The sequence below is a fragment of the Manis pentadactyla genome, chromosome 12 (assembly GCF_030020395.1).
Source record: "Manis pentadactyla isolate mManPen7 chromosome 12, mManPen7.hap1, whole genome shotgun sequence".
Taxonomy (NCBI): domain Eukaryota; kingdom Metazoa; phylum Chordata; class Mammalia; order Pholidota; family Manidae; genus Manis; species Manis pentadactyla.
Window position 1 is genome coordinate 8,323,588 of NC_080030.1, and position 18,667 is coordinate 8,342,254.

The 18,667-nt window shown below is 55.2% G+C and overlaps 2 protein-coding genes across 8 annotated transcripts in view; one reads left to right on the forward strand and one right to left on the reverse strand.

The window, feature by feature from the left end:
• Positions 1 to 18,667, reverse strand: part of LOC118916210 (zinc finger protein 709-like) — a 381,657-nt gene that overhangs the window by 27,123 nt on the left and 335,867 nt on the right. The window lies entirely within an intron of this gene.
• Positions 507 to 17,373, forward strand: MAN2B1 (mannosidase alpha class 2B member 1). Of its 7 annotated transcripts, none has more exons than XM_036892871.2 (24): positions 507 to 705; positions 1,400 to 1,502; positions 1,661 to 1,834; positions 2,152 to 2,345; positions 2,961 to 3,093; positions 3,375 to 3,520; positions 3,968 to 4,084; positions 5,105 to 5,208; positions 5,291 to 5,411; positions 5,494 to 5,572; positions 5,747 to 5,856; positions 6,064 to 6,171; positions 6,475 to 6,591; positions 7,229 to 7,402; positions 8,566 to 8,663; positions 8,760 to 8,877; positions 10,040 to 10,158; positions 10,248 to 10,349; positions 10,530 to 10,617; positions 10,796 to 10,876; positions 11,254 to 11,481; positions 11,787 to 11,942; positions 12,036 to 12,138; positions 12,522 to 12,743. In XM_036892871.2, exons 1-24 carry the CDS (start codon positions 553 to 555, stop codon positions 12,635 to 12,637), a joined length of 3,042 nt encoding a protein of 1,013 aa, XP_036748766.2. In that variant the 5' UTR covers positions 507 to 552; the 3' UTR covers positions 12,638 to 12,743. The 7 variants fall into 7 exon arrangements, with proteins under 7 accessions (XP_036748766.2, XP_036748795.2, XP_036748805.2 ...); XM_036892900.2 differs by having other exon boundaries at positions 5,123 to 5,208; XM_036892910.2 differs by having other exon boundaries at positions 5,126 to 5,208.

Genomic DNA, 18,667 nt, shown 5'->3' on the forward strand with positions numbered 1-18,667 from the left:
AGACAGGACAGTTACCCCTGGCGTCAGGCAACCCAGCAGATGGCCCTGCTGATTTATCAAGAGAAGTGGGGTAAAGGCAGGAAAGACTGAGTCCTCCCCCGCCTGCTCACTCCTCACTGAGGACGCCTGTATCTCCAAGCTAGAGGCCTCCCATTCTTAGCATTCCAAGAGCATTTCCTTTATCCCACGCCTCTGTCCCCATAGCACAGAACAGGACCCCCATCAGCCACCGCTCCTAGCCAAGCGAACACTCCAGCCTGTAGGCCGACCCAGCACTTGTAGGAAAATCTGAGACCTCTGCGCCCAAGGGAACAAAGGGGTACTAGGAAGTCACACGGTGAGGCTAAAGGCATCTCTGACCAAACCGTACCCCCGAGGCTAAGCCTTCCTGCACACCTGTGCCTCCGCGACTACCTCCGAGCTATGGCCGCTGTCCCGTGACGCCTCCGGCTGCGCCCTAGCCACGCCCATGTCAGTGCCCATTGGCCAGGCCGAGTTATGGGGCGGAGCGTTCGGCCAGGCGGAAGCTCCTGGGTGTGTGGAGAAGGAGCAATGAGGGACGACGCGCGGCCTGGTGGGGTCCGCGGCCGGGGCGCGGCGGGGCTCTGGATGATCTTCCGCGCGCTGCGGCCACCGCTCCCTCCTCTCTTTTTCCTTTTTTTGTTGTTGCTGGCGGTGCCCGGCGCTCGGGCCGCGGGATACAAGGTGAGCATGGCCGGTAAGCGGAAGCGGGAATGTACACGAGCCAGACCGAATACCCGAGTAGTGTCCGGAGGGTCTGTTCTGCGGGTGCCTAGTGAATTGTTGCTAATATGACAGTGTGGTCTGAATGTGTGCTTTATGTCGTTGAGAGGTCTGGCCGTGTGCGTCCGAGAATGGTAACGTCGGGACCTGCCTCCCTGCTTCTGGGGGTCAGCTTACCTGGACTTTGCGTGCATTTAACTGTGTAATGGTGCGTGTGTGTGGGGGGGGCTAGCAGTTGTGTGTATGTTGGGAGACTGGTTGGGAGCTAAGACTCGAGTCGGCCCGCCTCGAGTTGCAGTCTGGCTGGGTGACCTTGGGTAAGTCACTGTGCCTCTCTGATCCTCACTGCTCTCCTCTGAAGATTGGAGATAAGTTTGCCCACCCTCCCCAGGTGGCTGTTTGGTATTTACAAATGCTTAATAAATATCAGGTACTATTATTTCCCCGGAATGTGAATGAGAGGTGCCCTGAGGGGTTGTGCCAAGTGGGAGTTGCATCTGTGAGCACAACTGAGTGTCCTCCGTGGGATGGCCTGGCCCCATCCCTGAGTTACTCACCCCTAGATCAAGATTTATCTTGTGCCCCCACCCCAGCCTGCCTTTTAACTTTGGGACAAGTAACAGGGTGTGTGAATGTGTGTTTGGGGTCCTTGCAGACATGCCCCACCGTGCAGCCGGATATGCTCAACGTGCACCTGGTAGCTCACACACATGATGATGTGGGCTGGCTCAAGACTGTGGACCAGTACTTTTACGGCAGTGAGTAAAGGATGCAGATTGCTGTGGCCCCTCTGAGCCCTTCAAATCCTTTCCGGGTTCTGGACATTAGGGTGGGGGCAATGCCCAGCTGCGGCCCATGCCTAGGAATGTTCCCCTTGGCTCGTTACTCCCTGATTGCTTGACTCCTGTGCCCACAGTCCATAATGACGTCCAGCACGCCGGTGTGCAGTACATCCTAGACTCAGTCGTCTCTGCCCTTCTGGAGGAGCCCACCCGCCGTTTCATCTACGTGGAGATTGCCTTCTTCTCCCGTTGGTGGCAGCGGCAGACAAATGCAACACAGGAAGCTGTGAGAGATCTGGTGCGCCAGGGTGAGTCTGCCTGGAGGAAGTGAAAGAGGAAGCCCAGGTCAGCTGCATGTGCAGATGGTTCGTGCATGTGGCTCCACCTGTCTGGAATTTCCCTTAATTTGGGGAACTCCTAGGCATCCTTCAAGGTCCTACATCCTGTAGATCCTCAGGGGAGCCTGCCATGCAGGGGGCCCTGTGTACCATACCTGTCTACATTGGCCTAGGAGTGAGGCCTCTTTCCTGGGTGTGCAGGCAGGTCTTCTCATCGTCTGCATTGCCAACCCTGCCCCCACTCCTGGCTCTGACAACTGACCTGGACTTTGCCCCTCCTGGCACAGGGCGCCTGGAGTTTGCAAATGGAGGCTGGGTGATGAATGATGAGGCAGCCACCCACTACGGAGCCATCATAGACCAGATGACACTTGGTCTGAACTTCCTGGAAAATACATTTGGCAATGACGGGAGCCCCCGCACGGCCTGGCACATTGACCCCTTTGGCCACTCTCGCGAGCAGGCCTCGCTGTTCGCGCAGGTGCTTTCCTGACACCTCTGGGACCCTCCATTTGCTCCAGCTCCTACCCCAGCCACTCAAGCCCTGCCTTACCCTGCAAGCTCGCGCAGATCGGGCTGGGTGCCCCGGCCTGCTGGCCCCCTGAGATACTATTCGTTGAGTGCGCTGTGAATCTCACTCCTTTTCTGCTCTGGTCTTGGCCCTGCTTTGAGCTGACTGACCGCGCTGCAGCTGGCTTCTCTCACTTCCCTGGCCCCATCCCTTTTGCTATGATCTGGGCTCCTCCCCAGGCTTGGTGGCAAGTGGAAAGCCTGCCCTGCTTTTCAACTGGCTTCCTGACTTGTGCCAAGCCCGTCACCTTTCCATGCTCTGAACCCCTTCCACCCTCAGGCTGCAGAAGAGGGAAGGCCTCCTTGAATCAGGCCCCCTTTCAGCGCAGGGGAAGGTGGAGGTGGGTAGTAGCGTGGGTTTCCCCTGTCCCCCACGCTGGGAAATGAGCCGCGGCCTCACATGTTTTAGAACTGTCTCTTCTACCTGTACTCTGATCTGCCTCTCCCACGCTGAGGGGCCTGGGTGCTGATTCATCCTGCCCTGTCCTGCTTTACCATCCCACTTCTCATCCTGCCGCGCTCCTAGATGGGCTTTGATGGCTTCTTCTTCGGGCGCCTGGATTATCAAGATAAGAAAACGAGGAAGGAAAGGCTGGAGATGGAGCAGGTGTGGCGGGCCAGCGCCAGCCTGAAGCCCCCTGCCGCAGACCTCTTTACCAGTAAGGGGGTGGGGTAGGGGCAGGGCAGGTCCCAAGGGCACGTGGCCTGTGCAGCCACATAGGGCCCCAGGCTCAGAAGGGGCCTGGGCTTCCTACCATACTCTGCCCGCATTGTCTTGAAATTTTTAGTAACTTGTTAACAAGGGTTTAGCATTTGCATGTTGCACTGGGGCCCCCGGAGTTCTGAAGTCCTTCCTGGGGGAGGGGCATGGCTGACTTTGACCCCAGGCACAAGTCTGGGGCCCTAGGCCACTCCCTGAGCCTGCTGCGGCCCCCCACAGGTGTGCTTCCCAACATTTACAACCCACCTGATAACCTGTGCTGGGACACCCTGTGCTCTGACAAGCCCTTCGTGGACGACCCGCACAGCCCTGAGTACAACGCCAAGGATCTAGTTGCTTACTTCCTGCCATTGGCCGCTGCCCAGGTAACCCTGCTGTCCAGAATCTGTGAGACTGGTGTACATAATGCAGCGGCGGTGTGGGGGTCGGGGCTTCCCATGGCTCGGACATTCCCTAACACCTCCTCATAACCCTCAGAGGAAGGCAGTGTTCCATTCACTGTCACCACGCCCCCTGGGTTTGGGTGCATTCCTAATTAGAGAATGTGGGCCCCTGGGCTGCTGCACACCCTCGCTGTGGTCATGAGAAAGTATGGCGCAGTGGTTGCACCAGACCCCACAGGGCATACTTTCGGCTGCCCAAGAGAAGTGGTTGGCCTAAGAGAATTACTCAACAGCTTGTGGGGTCCCTTGTGACACCCCCTCATGCCTCTACATACACGCACACTCTTGGCCATATATGAACCAAGATACAGCTGTACCCGAGGTGGCCCAGGGCACTCTGACCGGAGGAATTGTCTGTCCTGCCTGCAGGGCCAGCACTACCGCACTAACCACACTGTGATGACCATGGGCTCGGACTTCCAATACGAGAATGCCAACATGTGGTTCAAGAACCTTGACAAGCTCATCCAGCTGGTCAATGCCGAGGTTAAGTGTGCTCACCCCATTTGCGTGTGTGTGTGTGTGTGTGTGTGTGTGTGTGTGTTCCTAGGCCTTGGGTCATGTGCATAGCTCTGGGTACTGTCTGAGTTTTTGACTGCTACTGTAACAAATTACCACAAACCTTGTGGCTTAAAATGACAGAAATTATATTATCTTACAGTTGAGGTCAGAAGTCCATCACAGATCTCACTGGGCTGAAATCAAGGTGTCAGCGGGGCTGCCTTCTGGAAACTCTCAGGGAAAGCTTCGTTGCCTTGTTCAGCTTCTAGAGGCAGCCCACATCCCTTGGCTCATAGCCGCGCTCTGTCATCTTTAAAGCTGGCAATGGAGCATGTCCCTGACCCTGCTTCCACAGGAAGGAAGACTGCCACTTCTTTCACTCTCACGCTTCTCCCACCTTTAAAGACCCTTGCGATCACATTGAGCCTGCCAGATAATCCCAGATAATCTGTTTTAAGATCAGCTGATTAGCAACTTGAATTCCATCTGCAATTTTGATTTCTGTTTGCCATGTAACATAATGTCACAGGTTCCAGGAATCAGGACAGGGACGTCTGTGGATTGCCATTATTCTGCCTGCCATGGATGTGTTGGTACGGCTGCTCAGAGGGACTTCACCTGTGGCTGTGTAGGCAGGCAATCACTCTCACATCAGCACAGAACCTTGTATCTCCTCTCCCATCTAAGAGATCCCTTCCCATAAAGTCCATCTTCAGAGTCATCTCTGGGCAAAATCTCCACGTCCTCACCTTCCACTCGCTTCCAACACTGCTGTATCACTAGAAACAGCTCTCAGCTTATTCTTGCATCCCTGAAATTGTTTCCAGGCTGGTAATACTTAGTTTTGGCCAACATTGATTTCACACCTTGGCCATTGGTTTGTACTCAAAATATGTATTAAGAGAATCTGAACCAACCGGATGCATGAATATGTGCACATGTGTGAGTATGTGTGTGCTCACCTGTGGGCCGTCCAGGAAGGTGCCGACTCCCATGGGCTCACAGGTGCACACTTCCCCGCAGCAGCAGGCCAACGGGAGCCGCGTAAACGTTCTCTACTCCACACCTGCCTGTTACCTCTGGGAGCTGTACAAGGCCAACCTCACCTGGTATTTGGGGGTGCTGGGGAGCTTGGGGCCATTGCATGCCCTGTGAGTCACGACCTTGCCCTTAGTGTCTCTGCTAATGCAGGCCGGTGAAAGACGATGATTTCTTCCCCTATGCCGACGGCCCCCACAAGTTCTGGACGGGCTACTTTTCCAGCCGGCCAGCCCTCAAACGCTACGAGCGTCTCAGTTATAACTTCCTGCAGGTTGGTTGACGCCGGGTTCCAGTGGGAGGAGACTCAGAGATCCTGGCAGGCCTGGTGCCCCAACATACACCCTGTTCCCTAGGTGTGCAATCAACTGGAGGCGCTAGCGGGCCCAGCGGCCAACCTGGGACCGTATGGTTCAGGAGACAGTGAACCCCTCAGTAGGTATCAGTCCAGTGAGGGTCGGAGCTGGACACCTGACCTTCGCTGCCCCCCTCGAGTACTTTCCTAAAGCCTCAAAGAACCCTGCCCGCCCGCACGTGACCTTTCGCAACTCCTTGGGGTCGGGCCAAGAATCCTGAGGAGACCCCACCCGGCTCACTGTCTGCTTGCAGATGAGGCGATGGCCGTACTCCAGCACCACGACGCAGTCACCGGCACCTCCCGGCAGCACGTGGCCAACGACTACGCGCGCCAGCTTGCGGCTGGCTGGGGACCCTGCGAGGTGCGCGGGGCAGGACCTGGGAGGGGCGGAGATGGGAAGGGGCGGGGCCTGAGAGGGGCGTGGCAGAAGGCGGTGAGATGGAGTCTAGAAGGGCTTGTGGGAAGAGGGGCAGAGTCAGGGGCGGGGACAAGAAAGGGGCGGGGCCACGGATGGGGAGAGAACAGCGTGGGTGTCCGCGCGAGCGCCTCTCTCTGTGCTCCTGCCCAGGTTCTCGTGAGCAACGCCCTGGCGCGGCTCAGCGGCTCTAAGGAGGACTTCGCGTTTTGCCGCGAGCTCAACATCAGCGTCTGTCCGCTCAGCCAGACTGCGAAGAGAGTGAGCCGGCCCGGCCCGCGGCGGCGGGGGCCGGGGGCGGGGCCAGGAGCGCCCGAGCCTGCGGGCCTGGGGGCGGAGCTCGGAGTGACAGCGCGCGTGGGGGTGGCGCCGCCTGCGGAACTGAGTTTGTAGCGTGGCTCCCGGGCAAGGTCCCCGCGACAAGATCCCCGCGACGCAGAGAAGCTGGAGCTGGGCCCGGGCACCACGTGGGGGCTTGGATCGCCAAGGGGCGTGTCGCGCGTGGTGGGTGCATTTGGAGAAGGCCTGCTGTGACCAGTGCCCTGTCTGACTCGCCCTCCCCAGTTCCAGGTGACCATTTATAACCCGCTGGGGCGACAAGTGAAGTGGATGGTGAGGCTGCCGGTCAGCAATCATGTTTTCGTCGTGAGAGACCCCAGTGGCACAATTGTGCCCAGCAATGTGAGCCGAACCGACGCATATTCTTCCCATGAATCACCCACTCCCCCCACCCCCAACACTCTCCACAGTGACTTACCCCCGCCCTTGGAAGGGTTTCTCCCTTTTCCCCCATGGCCTGGCCGCCTTCCTCTCTTAGGTAACCCACCTGCACACATACCTCCCCATGCCGTGAACGCTTCCTTACAGGGACTTTCTCTTTCCCCTCTGAATGTCCCCCCTCTGTGCCCCTTAATATCACACCCTCTTGGCAAACCTATCCCCCCACCCCGTACTTCCCCATGACATTTTTTCCTATTTATGAATATTCTCTTAATCCTGAAAGGTCTCTTCCCATGAACCTCTTGCTTTCCTAAGAATCCACCTTTCCCACACTCCCCTGCCTCAAGGGTCTCTTCCCCCACTTAACCCCTCTCGTCTCCCCCGTCCCACAGTCCCTCCACTGACCCAGTGGGTTATTTCCTCCTGTCTCTCAGTCTTTAACAGAATTTCTGACACCCCCACCCCTGCCTAACACCTAAATTTCTTCTCCCCATCCCTGGACTCCTTCCCTTCCTGGAGTTTGGCTGCTTCCTGTCTGGCTGGCTCTGTATGTGTGCTCACAGCCTACTGACCCGGTTTCCCTCCTGCCTTCCCCGAGGTGGTGATAATTCCCAGCTCAGACGGTCGGGAGCTGCTTTTCTCAGCCTCCGTGCCTGCCCTGGGCTTCAGCATCTACTCAGTAACCCAGGTGCCCGGCCAGAGGCCTCGGGCTCACAAGCTCCAGCCCAGAGCCCAGAAGCCCAAGTTCCGTGTCTTGGTCATCCAAAATGAGGTGAGACTCCATTCAGATCCCCTTCCTGCTCCCATAATAAATTTGAGGTGTCACGGTGTGCTGCATGGACTCTGGGGTCAGTGAGTCTTGGGCCCATGGTCTGGCATTACCAGGCCCCCATTCTGTGTCCTCACAAAGAACCACCTGCCTCTGAGCCTCAGTGTCCTTTCCTGAGGCTGTTCTGAGGGCCCAGTGTGATCATGGGTGACATTGCACAGATATGCCAGATATTTAAGGAAGAGACCGGTTCGCAGATGAAGTGAGGTATTTCAGAGACTTGAGGAGGGAGGTGCACAGCCGTGTGGTGGCAGAAGGGCCCTGGCGGGAAGGGAACAGCAGGCATAAAAGCCCTTGGGCTGAGAGGTGTTGGGTGTTCTAGGAACACTGTGTGGCTGAAGCGGGAGGGGGTGGGGGTGTGGGCAGGTGACAGGTGGGGCCACGTCGGCCTTAAGGGTTGAGGGGAGGACTTTGGCTTCTACTGTGAAGGAGCCCCCTCAGGGCTGCATTAAGACTGTCGTGGTCCCTAGCACTTCTGCCTTTGTGGGGCTGTTCTTCCATAAAAAAAAGTGTGAAAAGTTACACTGCATGAGGGTGTGGGTGTAAAGAGGAATATTAACCAGACAGGCTTTATTATAATATATTAGGATGACATTCAAATTTTCTTCTGATTCTGAAATTATTTTAAAGAATAAAATATAGTATTAATTTTTATTGAAAATATACATTAAAAAATTTATTGATAAAACTATCAGTTATTCATTGTTATTTCCGTGGGCCCCTCAAGGTCTGGGTCGTGGCACACTCTCGAGTTCCTCTACACAGGGCAGCCTAATTCGCATCTGAGCCCCTAGGACCAGACTTAGGGTGTCACAGGCGTCCTCTGGTGGCTGCGAAGGGAGCAGACCGGGGGTGAGCATAGAATCCAGAGACTAGGAAGGGGGTAGCCGCACTAGTCCCAGTAGGCGACAGAGGTGGGAAGGAGTCAGATTGAGAAGGTAGAACGTAGAGCTGATGGGATTTGCTAATAGGGCCAAATGTGAAGAGTGTGACAGGGAGAGAAGCAAAGGGTGGACTTCAGGGTGTTCTCCTAAGAGCCAGGAAGGATGAAGCTACCACCGGCTGAATGGATGGTCATTAATGTATGTCTACCCTTTTCTGCCCAGTACATCCGGGCTAAGTTTGACCCTGACACGGGGTTCTTGATGGAGATGGAGAACCTGGAGCAGAATCTCCTTCTGCCTGTTCGCCAAGCCTTCTACTGGTGAGGGGGGACCTCCAGGCCTGGGGGGCGGGGGAGTGGAAACAGAAATGGGGTCCCCGGGGTCCCCTACCTGACTCTCACCTGCTCTGGCCCCAGGTACAACGCCAGTACAGGCAACAACCTAAGCAGCCAGGTCTCAGGTGCCTACATCTTCAGACCCAGCCAACAGGAGCCACTGCCTGTGAGCCACTGGGCTCAGACCCACCTGGTCAAGGTCCGAGGCCAGGAATGATGAATGGGCTCTTCGGGACGGGTCATGGGTGTGTGTGTACTGGGTGGGGGTGGGGGAGGACGTACCCCTCCATCAGATAAGAGGGTTAAGACCTAATTGAGGATTCCCCCACAGGGCTGATATTTATAGCTGGTTGTGACAGTCATGCCATGGAAGCACATACAAAGGCATTCACTTCGGTTGTCGGTGGCATGATCATACTTAGCTTTTGAAACTGTAGGTGGGGTGACCCCACTTGGCCCACAATTAGGGAGAGCCAGGTGAAGTGGAAGAGCTCACCAAATACCTGGGGTGGATATCTGAGGGTTCACACTTGGACAGGGCCTGGGTGGTTCTCACTTAGGATGTATATCTGAGGGTGCATCTGGCTGGGAACAAAGGCTCGTGCTTGTGGGGTTTCCTGGGGTCTCTCATTGACATCTTCTCACGGTGGAAGTGGGGCAGGTAATGGCAAAACTCATATTTGATGCTATTCCCTTTAGGTGAACTTCTGCCTACTTGGGTGACTGTATTAGGACATAGTTTTGCCTGTAGTAACAGTTACCAAAACTAAGTGTGTTTAAAACAAATTAGAACGATCTTTCCATCTAACAAAGACTGCTGGGCCGTCCAGGGCAGGTGGGGTGGCTCCACAGTCATCCAGTCCCCTTCTGTCTCATTGCTCTGCCTTACTGTACCCTCAGCTTCTACCCCATGGCCCAAGATGGTTGCTGAAGCTCCAGCCATCATAGTTGCATTTGAGCCAGTGGGAGAGGGGAAGGGGCAAGGAGTGTAGTTCACACCACTTTGATCACTTTCCACTGGGCAGCCCACGGTTACATAGCTACTGATACCTCAGGAAAGACTGGACTACAATAGTCTTTATTCTAGGTAGTCACGTACCAAGTTAGAATCCTGCTCTAAGAAGGGGAAATGGGGTAATGGTGGGCAGTAAACATATGCCACACCTAAGAATTATGTGGCAACAACTGAGGTGGGAAGTGTGGGCATCACACCTCTGTAGGTGGGGGAGGTTCCCAATCTATTAGTGGGGTTGACTTGGATGCAGGCCTTTGTTTTGTTCACAGCAGGGGTGGGTGTTTGCAGGGCTCCCCTCTGCTCAGGTGCAGGTTCACACCTGCCTTCCACCCCCATGTGCCTGCAGACAGCCTTGGTGCAGGAGGTGCACCAGAACTTCTCGGCCTGGTGTTCCCAGGTGGTTCGCCTGTACCCAGGACAGCGGTACCTGGAGCTGGAGTGGACAGTGGGGCCAATACCTGTGGGGTGAGTGGCAGAGGCTGGGATGTGGGGGGCGGGCAAGGGGAGAGTGGAGATAGGCAAGACTCACAATCTTGCAATCCTACTGGCTGTAGTGACAACTGGGGCAAGGAGATCATCAGTCGCTTTGACACTGGAATGGACACAAAAGGGCTCTTCTACACAGACAGCAATGGCCGGGAGGTCCTGGAGAGGAGGTGGGGGTGCCAGGGGCACTGGGCGTGGTCTGTGGTGTGTTGGGGCTTGTGCTGTGCAGGGGGAAGGGGGCATCGGCTGATCCTATGAGTGTGGAAGGGAGAGGGGGAAGGGGAGTGGGGAAACGCTGAGCCAGGGAAGGGGAGCTAACCCTGGCCTGAATGAACCCCAACCCTCCTCAGGCGGGATCATCGGCCCACCTGGGAGCTGAACCAGACTGAGCCTGTGGCAGGAAACTATTATCCAGTCAACAGCCGCATTTACATCACGGTAGCTCTTCCCGCAGCCTGCTCCCCGCCTCTTCCCGGAACCCCTCCATAGAGTGGGGGTCACCCCTCATTCTGGGCGTCTCCCACCTGTCCCTCGGCGTCTCTGCCATCCCCCGCGGGGCCTGCCTGGGGCCGGGGCGGGCGGGCCTTGCCGCCGCTCACTGCCCCTCATCCCTCAGGATGGGAACGTGCAGCTGACTGTGCTGACTGACCGCTCCCAGGGGGGCAGCAGCCTGAGGGATGGCGCCCTAGAGCTCATGGTGCGTGCCGGGCCGTCCAGTCCAGGCCCCTCCCACTGGAACCCGCCCTGGCCCCCCGCGGGACCCTGGGGCAGGTTTCCCCCTAGGCGCCCCGCCCCCACCACCCGTTTGTGGTCCCCACTAAGCTGAGACCTCCATTTCTGTATGAGATGTTCGCGCCACGTTTTTCCCCAGCCAGTGCCCAGTGGCCCTTCCAGGCCCCCGGCGTGCCCTGGCCATGGCCCATTTGATCCTTACCCCCCTGGCCCTCGTCCCTTGCCTGGTCGGGAACCCACATCTGCTGGGGGCCCCTTCCCTCACTCCTAACTTCCCTTGAGACCCCCGCAGCCCTTACCCAGTTCCTGGCCCACCCCGTCCCTTGGCCGCGCTCTCCGCAGGTGCACCGAAGGCTGCTGAAGGACGACGGACGTGGCGTCGGGGAGCCTCTGCGGGAGGACAGCTTTGGGCTGTGGGTGCGAGGGCGCCACCTCGTGCTGCTGGACAGAGCCCGGACCGCGGCCGCCGGGCACCGGCTGCAGGCGGAGAGGGCGGTGCTGGCCCCGCAGGTGGTGCTGGCCCCGGGCGGCGGCGCCCCCTACCGGCTCGAGGCGGCCCCGCGGAAGCAGGTGAGGGGGTGGGGCCGGCGGAAGGAGAAGACCCCATTGAGGCCCGCGGCCGGCGGTTTCCTAGGCTGGGCGGGGACCCGCCTCCGCCGCCCCGAAGTCCTGGGGAAGCCGCGAACGGCACTGAGCGCCGGGGCGCCCCTGCACCCCGCCGTGACGGTCCTGGCGCAGCCTCAGCTCTCACCCCGCCCCTCTGCGCTTCATTCCCCGCCCCCCGAGCCTGGTAGCACCCTGCGCCCGGCTAAGCCCCGCCCCTCACCGTGCGAGCCCCGCCTCCCGGCCGCCACTAAGCCCCGCGCCCTTCGCAGTTCTCCGGGCTGCGCCGCGAGCTGCCGCCGTCGGTGCGCCTGCTCACGCTGGCCCGCTGGGGCCCGGAAACGCTGTTGCTGCGTGTGGAGCACCAGTTCGCGGTGGGAGAGGACCCGGTCGGCAACCTGAGCTCCCCGGTGTCCTTGGACTTGAGGGTGAGGAGGCGCAGGAGACAAGAGGGAGGCTAGAGAAGGGAGAGGGAAAGTTCGCTCCGTCCCCACTCAGTCCGGCCCCTCCACTCCCCGCAGAACCTGTTCTCCGCCTTCACCATCACCTCCCTGCAGGAGACCACGTTGGCGGCCAACCGGCTCCGGGCCAGCGCCTCCAGGCTCCAGTGGACACCGAGCAGGGGTGGGGGGCCTGGGTGGGAATGTGGGCCAGGACCCACTGTAGGGCTCAAGGGTTTGGGGTGATAGATCCAGGTTAGGGGTTTAAGGGCCTGAAGTGGGTCCAGCAAACCAGCGGTGGGTCTTGAGGGCTTGATGATGGAGTTCAGGGCTGAAAACAAGACTTCAGCCTCATCAGATCCTATTTCGGGGGTGGAGGGGGGTGACCTGGGGTTGGCTTGAGGGTGTGAAGGAAGTGGTCAGTCAGTGAAGAGCGCTTTGGGAATCTGGGCCTGGTGTTCTGGTCCTGGGGACAGATTGGGGGTGGGTGGCTCAGGGGAGCAAGCACAAGGAGGGGCCGAGGCAGGGGAAGTGTGTGCCCCTCACTCCTCCCTTCTGTCTCCCCAGGCCCCGTTCCCACACGCCGCCCCTCTCCCCCCCGGCTGGACCTTTCCACCATCACGCTGCAGCCCATGGAGATCCGCACCTTCCTGGCCTCGGTCCAGCGGAACGAGGATGGCTAGACCCTCTGCGGGCAGGGCGCCCTCTTCCGAGCCCCTCCTCTCGCTGCTGCTGCCACTAACAAAAGCCATTAAAATGCCACTACCGGGACTCAGGTCAAAATGTGAATGAGTGTGGTTTCTGTTTTTGTTTTCTGAGGTGTATGGAATTTGACAAAGGCCAGCCAACCCTAGCTGACCCTTGACACGAGGCTTTGCAGGAAAGTCACTTGCTGGCCTGAATCCCCATACCAGACTACACCGCTCATAGCGTGCTGTCCTCCGTTCCTGTTTAGCTGCTCCATCCACTCAGGCTGTGGCACAACTATCTCGAGGAAGACACTGAGGGCAGGCCTGTGGCAGACCTGGGTGCAGAGAACCAGATACAAGCCAGGGCCTCCCAGACCGCCTTTGGGGAGCTCTGCCCCGAGGGCAAGGAATCTGGAAGGTCCTGGTGGAGGAGGTGGAACCAGAGGCTGGTTCCCAAACGAGGACTTGAACAGGAGGGCTGGAGCTTCGGGCCTCCTAGGAGGCAGGCAGAGAGCCTGGCATGCCCTGGTGTGCTCTGGGTCCATTACAGAGGAAGGAGACTTGGGGATAAAGGAAGTGGAAATTACTACCCTCCAACCGTTACCTTCTTATGCAGGTTCCTGAAGGTGCATGGATGTTGGGGAAGACATCCCAGGCCCGTGTGGACACCAGTGCTGAGGTGCATGTGCCCCTGACTGTTGGATGCACCTCCAGAGAGTATTTCTGTTTCCCTCAGTGGAGTAGGCATGAGCTTGGGCCACCTAGGAACCCCTGGGGAGGGCACGACAGACCTACATGCCAGATGTGCCTCTTGAAAATGTTTCTGTCTCCCCTAAGATGTACCAGAGAGGCCCAAGGAGGGTACCCCAGTCTAGTTGCCACCATGCATGGGGTCCATTTGCTGGATGCATGTTCAAAACTTCCAAAGGCAGGCATTGTCCTGGACTGGTCAAGGAGAGTGACTGGTAGGGGTTGCCCTGTGACCACCCTCAGTCTTGCATGGGCCTGATGGCTGGTTGTACCCCTGTAAACCTCTCTAGCCATCCTTTGGTGATGGGGACTGGGCACAGGCTAGAAGGAGACTCGGGTGGCACCCAGGCCAGGCTGTGGTTCTGCATGGGGGGGCCTGATACTGGATCCTCCTGGTGGCGCCTTCTGCAGACATCTGTGTCCCCATCCGAATGGGAGGCACTGGCCCTGGCTGGACAAGTAAATCAACGGAGGGTGCCTTGGGCTCAGCTGCTATCACTCTTGGGTCCCAGTCATGGGAGCACCTTCTGAAAAGCTTCTATGACCTTTTGAGGAGGCTAGGACTGAACTCCAGTTGCTGGATGCACTCCCCACTCCACTCCCCATCTTTTTCTGTTTCCCTCTGGAGGCAGCAACCAGCTGCAGGCATCCAGGGAGGCCGAGGGAGTGTGTTCTGGGCCCAGCCGCAGTCATATGTGGGACCTATTCATTATACATGCCTTTGAAAACCTTTCCACCTCCCTGTCTAGAGGGAGGCAACAGCCACGTGGGCTGGGGGCCAACATGGAAGGTGTCCTGGGCCTGAGCACAGTTCCATGTAGAGCTGGGTTGCCAGACGTGCTCCTGAAAAACATTCTTATGCCCTCTTGGAAGGGAGAGACTGGGATGGCCAGGGAGGCCCTGGAAGGGTGCCCCAGGCTTGGCCACAGTCCCACATGTCACTGGGGTTGCCTACTGCAAAATGTCTAAGTTGTACTTTGGAGTATGACTCTGAGATCAGCTCCAGGACATCCAGGGAGTTCCGTCGATGGTGCCTGGGACCCACCAGGCTACCTCTAGCTGATGTGCGGCCCATCCTGGGCCAAACAGAGGGGTCCAGGGCTGGGCACAGTGGACCTGGTCGTGGTCCCGTCAGCACTGGGTCATCTGAAGCACCTCCTGGAGATGTAGGTTCCAATTCTTCCTGGGGTGAGCGTGGGGGCGTTGGCCCTGGCCAGTCAGAGAGCTCTGTCCAGAGAGGGCCTTCCAGAGGTTTCTGTCTCCCTTAGGAGGCTCGATCCTCAGGGGGCTGCAAAGAAGGCCTGAGCAGGCTGGCAGGCTGGCAGGCAAGCATGTGTCCTCGGTGAGATCCAGTCCTCGCCTGAACCTCCTGAAAATACTTCCTGAGGGAGGAAGGCCCCACGTCAGCTCCCTACACCAGAAGGGTTGCTGTCCCATGTGGGACCTGTTCACTGGGTGTGCCTCCTGAAAAATTTTCTAAGTCTCTGTAGCAACAAGCCAGCCAGAGGCCTCCCAACTGCTGTGGGAGGGTCCCCTGGCCCTGCCACAGCCTGGATTGGGCCTAGTAGTTGAAAACACCCCCCCAAAGACATTTCCAAGTCCCTCTATACAGGCTATGACTAACCCAGGGTCTGGCTGGCCCTGAGACTGGTGAGAATGATCCTACTGCAGTTGTGATATGTGGTTCTGGTTGTTATAGTCATCCCTTGAAAATGTTTTCCAGGTTCCCCTCAAGAAGGGCTTAGTAGTGTGGGCTGGTGAGGGCCACCTCCAGCTGTCATCACAGGTGCAGCCTGTTGGATGAATGCACCTCGCCAGTATCCTTCCGGGAGTGTAGGGACCAGCCAGTCAGAAATAGACTGAAGAAAGGCACCCCAACCAAAATGTGGGTGTGCTTTCTGGAAGTTTTGCTAAGTGTTCCTCTGGAAGGGGGAGCCCCGAGTCCCCCAGCCTTCATGGTCACAGAGAACCAGCTTGTCTGGTACTAGTGATGACTGGGGGAGGCACACGGGTTTGGCCATCGTGTTCCAGTGGGTCACGTAGGTGTTCCAATGGTAGCACATGCACCTCCCGGACATGTTTCCAAACCTCCCTTCAGGGAGGGAGACACTGCCCTGGGCCAATTGGGGACACACTGTGAGGGCACCCCAGACATGGCTGTGATCAAGGGCTTATTGGAGGTGCCCCTCAAATGTCTGCAAATCCCCATCAGTGGGGATGTCGGTCTGTGTTGGCCCTAGTCATCTGATTCAGCTCATAAAGACATTTCCAATTCCTGGTCAGTTTGCTAGGCTTGCAGAGGGCACCCTGGGCCAGGCCTCAGTCCACCATGGGTCAGGAGGGTCACAGAGAGTGCCTCCCAAAAGTATTCTGAGTCCCTCTTTTGGAGGCTGTAACTGTCCCGGGTTGGACAGGGAAGCCCACGGAGGTGGACCCCAACCCACGTGTGGTCCCACGTGGGGCCCACTTTTAGGATGTTTCAAATTTTTCTAAGTCCCCCTCAGCAGCCTGGGCCTGCTGGGGATACCCTGGGAGAACTCACTGCGCCAAGCTGCTATCCTGCATGAAGCCTGGTCATCTGAGGAGCTTCCTGAAATCTTTTCTAAATTGCTTTTGTGGCTGGGGCACAGGCCAAGTCTGGCCAGGAAGGCCTGGGAGGATGCCCTGGATGGGGTCTTCATCCCACATGAGTTACATTTGTTTGAAGCATCTCGCAAAATATTTTCTAAATACCCTGTGGAGGGCATCTGGAGCCAGGACACAGTCCCATGAGTTCTGTATTAGTTTGCGCGGGCTGCTGTGACAGAGTACTCCAAGTTGGGCCACCCAAACAGAAATTTGTCTTACAGTTCTGGAGCTTAGAAGTCCGAGCTCAAGGTGTGAGCAGGGTTTTTTTTTTTTCTGGGTCTTTCAGGGAGAATCTGTCCCATGCCTCTCTTCTGAGGCTTCTGGTGGCTTGCTGGCAATCTTGGGTGTATCCTGACTTATAGAAACATCACCCTGACCTTTGCCTTCTTTATATGGCATTCTCCTTGTGTTGAGTCTGTGCCCAAATTTCCCCATTTTACACCACCATCAATCATGATGGATGAGGGCTGACTCCAATGACTTCATTAACTAATTACATCTGCCATGCCCCTATTTCCAAATAAAATCATGTTCTCAGATACTGACCATTAGAACTTCAGTATGTAAATTTTAGGGGTGACACAACTCAACCCAAAACAGGTTCCAAGCAATGGAAGTGCCACCTGTAAATTTTCATTTCCTGCCAGAAGTTGAGACTGGCTTGGGCCAGACCGGGAGGCTCATGAACCCTCTCCAACCCTACATCTTGATGGCTCCACATTTAGGATGTGCCTTCCCCAAATGAGTTTCTCTCCTAAGGGGAGGACTAGTCCAGGCAGAGTGGGAGGCCCAAGGAGGGCACCCCAGAGTGGATGTGGTACTGACTGGGGCTTAGCTGTAGAAGGCAACCCCCTTCACCCCCTGCCAAATGTTTCTAACTCTCCTGGTGTTTCTAACTGCCAGGCCCTACATGAGACTATGGCTGAGCTCACAGCACCCTCCCCAAAACTCTCTGGTCACTGGGTGTGCCTGCAGATTGATCTAAGCCCCCTCCTCTACATGTCTGTCTTAATGCCAGCACCACACTGTTTTGATTACTGGAGTTTTGAGTAAGTTTTGACATCAAGAAGTGTGAGACCTCCAAGTTTTTCTGTTCAAACACTGTTTTGGCTATTTGAGGTACCTGGAAATTCCATGTGAATTTCAGAATGTGTTTTGCCTATTTCTGCATTAAAAACATTGTTGGACCACACTGAATCTGTAGATTTGGGTAGTACTGACATCTTGTCTCCCAGTTCACATAGGATGTCTTTCCATTTAATGGTTCAACTTCTTCCATTTCTTTCAGTAACATTTGTAATTTCAGTGTACAATCTCTTGCCAACTTGCTTAGGTTTATTTCTAAGTATTTTACCCTTCTTGTGGCATCATAAATGAAACAGTTTGAACTTCCCTTTTGAATTGTTCATTGTTGATCTATGGAAACACAACTGATTTCTGTATGTTGATTCTGTATTCTGCACATGTCCTGAATTTTTAAGTTCTAACTTGTGTATGTGTGGACTAGTTTTTCAAATATGAGATTTATAGTTTTAAATAGTTTTAGATACAAGGTTTATAGTTTTAAATTTATAGTTTTAAATACAAAGGAAGAATGATCTAAATCAATAATCTAAGTTTCAACTTCAAAAAACTAGAAAGAGAAAAGCATATCCAAATCAAACATTAAAAAAAAATTGGAAGCAGAAATCAATGAAATAAAAAATGAGAAAACCAAAGAGAAAATAAACAGAACCAAACACTGGTTCTTTGACAAGATCAAGAAAGTTGATAAAACCAAAGTAGGACTAAGAAAAAATGAAGACACAAATTAACAAGAGAAAAAAACAAACCAACCAAAACCCCAAACATACCCTTCCCCCAAAAGGACTACAAACATACCTGAGATTTGAAAAGCTACAAGGGAATCGTATGAACTACTTTATGCCAACAGATTATATAATTTATCTGAAACGGAAAACTCCTAGCAATACACACCTGCCAAGCTAGACTCAAGAAGAAACAGAGAGAAAATCTGAATAGGCCTCTATCAAGTAAAGAAATTGAAGCAGTGAAAATACTCCCATAAGAAGAGTCATTGGCTCAGACAGCTTCACTGCTGGAATTGTAACATACATTTAAAGAAGCAATAACACCAATGAGAGGAGGAACTACATTACAAATAATTTCACCAAGGGTAGACAAAGACATCATGAAAAAATATGGTGTGAAAACGTTCACATTGTATGCTGTGTCAAGATGCAGTGATGTACACTTTAATTATCTTACACTTCAAAAAAACTGCAAAGAAAAAACCCTGGAGAAGCAGATTTGGGTAGACTACGAGGGAAAAAACAAGCAAACCAACAACCAACAAATGAATGACCCTCACAGACATAAAATCTTAAAAAACATTGATAAGTGATACATCAACGCATAAAAAGTGTAGTCTGTGCACTACAACGACATGGAACTTGTCCGAGGAGGCAAGAGAGGATGTAACATTTGAAAATCAATGTTAAGACATATTAAAAGACTAAAGGACCACAGAATGATCACCAGATAGAAAACAAAACGGGAGGAAAATCCAACATGCGTTCTTGGTATTTCTCATTAAATTAAATCGAGAAGGAAACAATTTCAAAGCCTATAGGTAACATCCAACTG